We start from the raw sequence: 3,434 nt of genomic DNA on the forward strand, positions 1-3,434 counted from the left end.
GTTTCAGTAAGTACTTAACATTCGTAATGATATTTATACTGCCGCTGAAGTTTTGTCAAATCACACCGTCATTGAGTACATTTTTATATAGTAAATTTGCGGGATGCTGATAGGGCTGGTGCAGTATACAGTACAAGGAAGTGCCCCAGGAGTCCATAGTATGACTAAACACATTTTCGTTTGTAATTCATGTGTGTATACGTTCTACCTGAAATAGGATTGTGAAACTCGTAGGTTGTGTTGTGTGCTGTTGGTTGGAACACGAATGCACAACCGGTATGTTAAAATGAACCTACCAATTTGGAAGTAAAAACCTTTATTAAAAAACGTTGTTCATTGTAGAGTCTGTATTCAAAAACTGGTAAAAACAACCGGCTTTGCCTTCTCAAAAGTAACTGCTACCTACGTTATCACCTAACTGCTACCTACGTTATCACCTAACTGCTACCTACGTTATCGCCGAGCCTCTCAATCGACTACGAATACCAGTAACAGGCGTGGCCTTGTAGCTCTAGCTAGCATCTCTGCATTTTATGGCACAGTTCCTTCATAGCTCGACCAATTGTCATTTGTCAAGTTTAAAAAGCAAGGCTAGATCACGAATCTATTCAAACACTAAAATTCCGACAACGAGCGTAGCGGAATGAACCATGTATCCAGGTTTATTGTTTTTCAATCAGCGCTCCTAGCGCTCTAATTATCGTTTATTTTATAAGTTCATTTGTCTAATAAATGAATACTTAAGCTCCTTGTATACTCCATTCGAGCTCCGACCGTGCAGCAGTCTGGGTGAGGCGTCGTGACCAAATTACGGCTCTGGAGCTCCTAGCGCTTGTGCAATCTGGCCTCCTAGCAATGTAATTATTCTGAAATGGTTCTTCTCGGCCATGGAACGATATTTACGAACAATCTAGGAATACGCATTCATCATCCAAATCGTCATCCAACAAATCGTCCCTATTATCATCGTCAGACACTTCGACGGCCTTCTTTACCTTGCTCTTACTCGGTGATCCCAAGAAATCAATCAAGGTCTTGGCTTTTTTTACTCGTCTATGTGCCGGTTTGTTTTCGCCGGTGGGTGTGTCGGATATAGTACCGTTGATGCTATGCACAGCTACTCCTTGGGACGTTGACATCAGATTTTCCGTATCCATTGCCGATCGCTTAGAAGATGTGCTTTCCTGGTTCCCTACACCGGCTTTGCCAAGTACGCCCAATTTCTTATTGAGTTTCTCCCACATGACATCGTCCATTGTGTTGGGGGCGTGCAGGTACTGGATGGTGACGTCCTTGTTCTGTGATATCCGGTGTACTCTATCTTCGGCCTGTAAAAAGAATACCAGATGTTGCAGATGATGGGCAGATATTGAGAAAATCCGGATATTTCATCGACGACCACTCATATCATCCGAGTTGGTCAAAATTAACCGCATATCGACTACGAGATACATATACTATAGACCGAGCGACGAAACACTCAAAATAGATTTTAATCACACACGGCTTCAAACGTAATTGAAAATCGCAGTACGTGATACACTCGAATACGTGCATACGCTTCTGAGCATAAAACGCAACATATTATTTGCGAAGTTTGTGCCCTACCACTCACGATATACTGAGGAAATATACATATACACTGTGTGAAAGATTCGCTCGTTTAAATGCGATCCACACCTGGAGCAAGTCACCAGGATTCCAAGCAAGTTCAGCAAATATCACTGTGGCTGATGCCGTGAGCGTCAATCCAGCGTTCGCGGCAAGAAGACTCAGCAGAGCTACACGGCATGTGGGCACCTCTTGGAACCTTGCTGCTTTTTTTTGTCTAGCTTTGCTGTTTGTTGAACCATCGATCCGTATGTAGTCCACGTCCTGGGAAGCAAAATATGTGGGTATGAATATTAGCGAGCCAATATACGAAGAGGGCTACTATTGGATTTGATATTAGTCAGTTAAATAGTAATAATGACGAATCGACTACAACATGGATTTGCACACAGTTCGTATAAAGCATCGACCAAATCAGAAGCTTGTATGAATTCCATTCACATAGTTCGAATAATATTATACAGCACAATTTTAATCACAGAGGAGGATTTTTAACGACTTCGAGCTCAGTATCGTCGGCCCGAAGCGATACCTTTCTTTTCATCACATATTCTAGCTCAGACATCATCTCGTTGTGTTGACAGAACACAACGAACTTCACCGGTTGATCGAGTAATCTATCGATGTAGTCGCACACCGCAGGGGTCTTTGCCACGGCTGTAATAGTATGGTGTTTCACATTTACTATGAGAATATACAAGTGTCGCATTGTACCATACATGGAAATATCAGTATCTCATTGTACCATATATAAATATTGGTCTCGCATCTGGGTTATGTGCTGACAAAACAAAAACCCCTCAAGTGCACACAACTAGTTACACACGTCTTATATTACTGTGAAGATCTTATCAAGCGCATCTTTACCCCGTTGAACATTTGTAGCATTCTTTTACGTATGTAAACACACAGGAAGATCGAATTTAGGATTCACCCGGTAGGTACCATCTTTAAATTTCATGTTCGCAGGCTTCAACACCGTCAAAGTGTGTGATACTATACGCACATACATACCAGTCTCGTGGAAGTACTCGATGAAGTTCTTATTGTTGAGATGGTTGATTTTCCGCATGCTATCTGCCAGGTATTTCTTTGACTTCTCGTCTATGTCGATATTCACTCTGTGTCTGATCTTTTTGGTCAAGCTCTGCAATGTCGCTAGTTGGTCTTGTACCTCTGACTTCAAGCGCCTGACGGACAGAACAACACGTCACCAACAATTGAGATCGAGACGCTAAAACATCTCTTGATAGCGTATGGCTGCTAGTACATCGCCACTATACTATAGAGAGTGAGGATATAGAGGGATGATATACTATCCTTTTGTTGTGCGCATACCTCTTTCAATGAGAGGTGTATGGTTTGAGACTACTCCACGCACTAAATGAATGAATTTGTTGCGTCACCGCAATTTGAATTCTAAAAGTCAACGTACAGGAAACATACCCAGAAGACAAACCCTTCCCTATGATTAGAAAAACCAGCCGTAATCGCAACTATAAGCTATAGCGTTTGGTTACAAATCAAACCCTTCCCTATGATTGAAAAAACCTGCCGCAATCGCAACTATACGCATGGTTAGAAGACAAACCCTTCCCTATGATTAAAAAAACCTGCCGCAATCGCAACTATAAACTAAAGCGTTTGGTTAGTAGACAAACCCTTCCCTATGATTAAAAAAACCTGCCGCAATCGCAACTATAAGCTATAGCGTTTGGTTATAAGACAAACCCTTCCCCGTGATTAAAAAAACCTGCCGCAATCGCAACTATAAGCTATAGCGTTTGGTTATAAGACAAACCCTTCCCTGTGATTTAAAAAAA

The 3,434-nt window shown here is 41.7% G+C and overlaps 1 protein-coding gene across 1 annotated transcript in view; it reads right to left on the minus strand.

The window, feature by feature from the left end:
• Positions 1–644: 644 nt before the first annotated feature.
• The window catches only part of SARC_10248 (hypothetical protein), a 7,619-nt gene continuing 4,829 nt past the window's right edge, over positions 645–3,434 (minus strand). Inside the window, exons 11-14 of the mRNA XM_014295708.1 lie at positions 2,626–2,801; positions 2,144–2,268; positions 1,681–1,875; positions 645–1,328 (exon numbers count right to left, since the gene is read on the minus strand). Coding sequence (XP_014151183.1) covers positions 900–1,328; positions 1,681–1,875; positions 2,144–2,268; positions 2,626–2,801 — 925 coding nt within the window. The 3' untranslated portion in view covers positions 645–899. The remainder of the gene's footprint in view (positions 1,329–1,680; positions 1,876–2,143; positions 2,269–2,625; positions 2,802–3,434) is intronic.

Source organism: Sphaeroforma arctica, assembly GCF_001186125.1.
Source record: "Sphaeroforma arctica JP610 unplaced genomic scaffold supercont1.1185, whole genome shotgun sequence".
Taxonomy (NCBI): Eukaryota; class Ichthyosporea; order Ichthyophonida; genus Sphaeroforma; species Sphaeroforma arctica.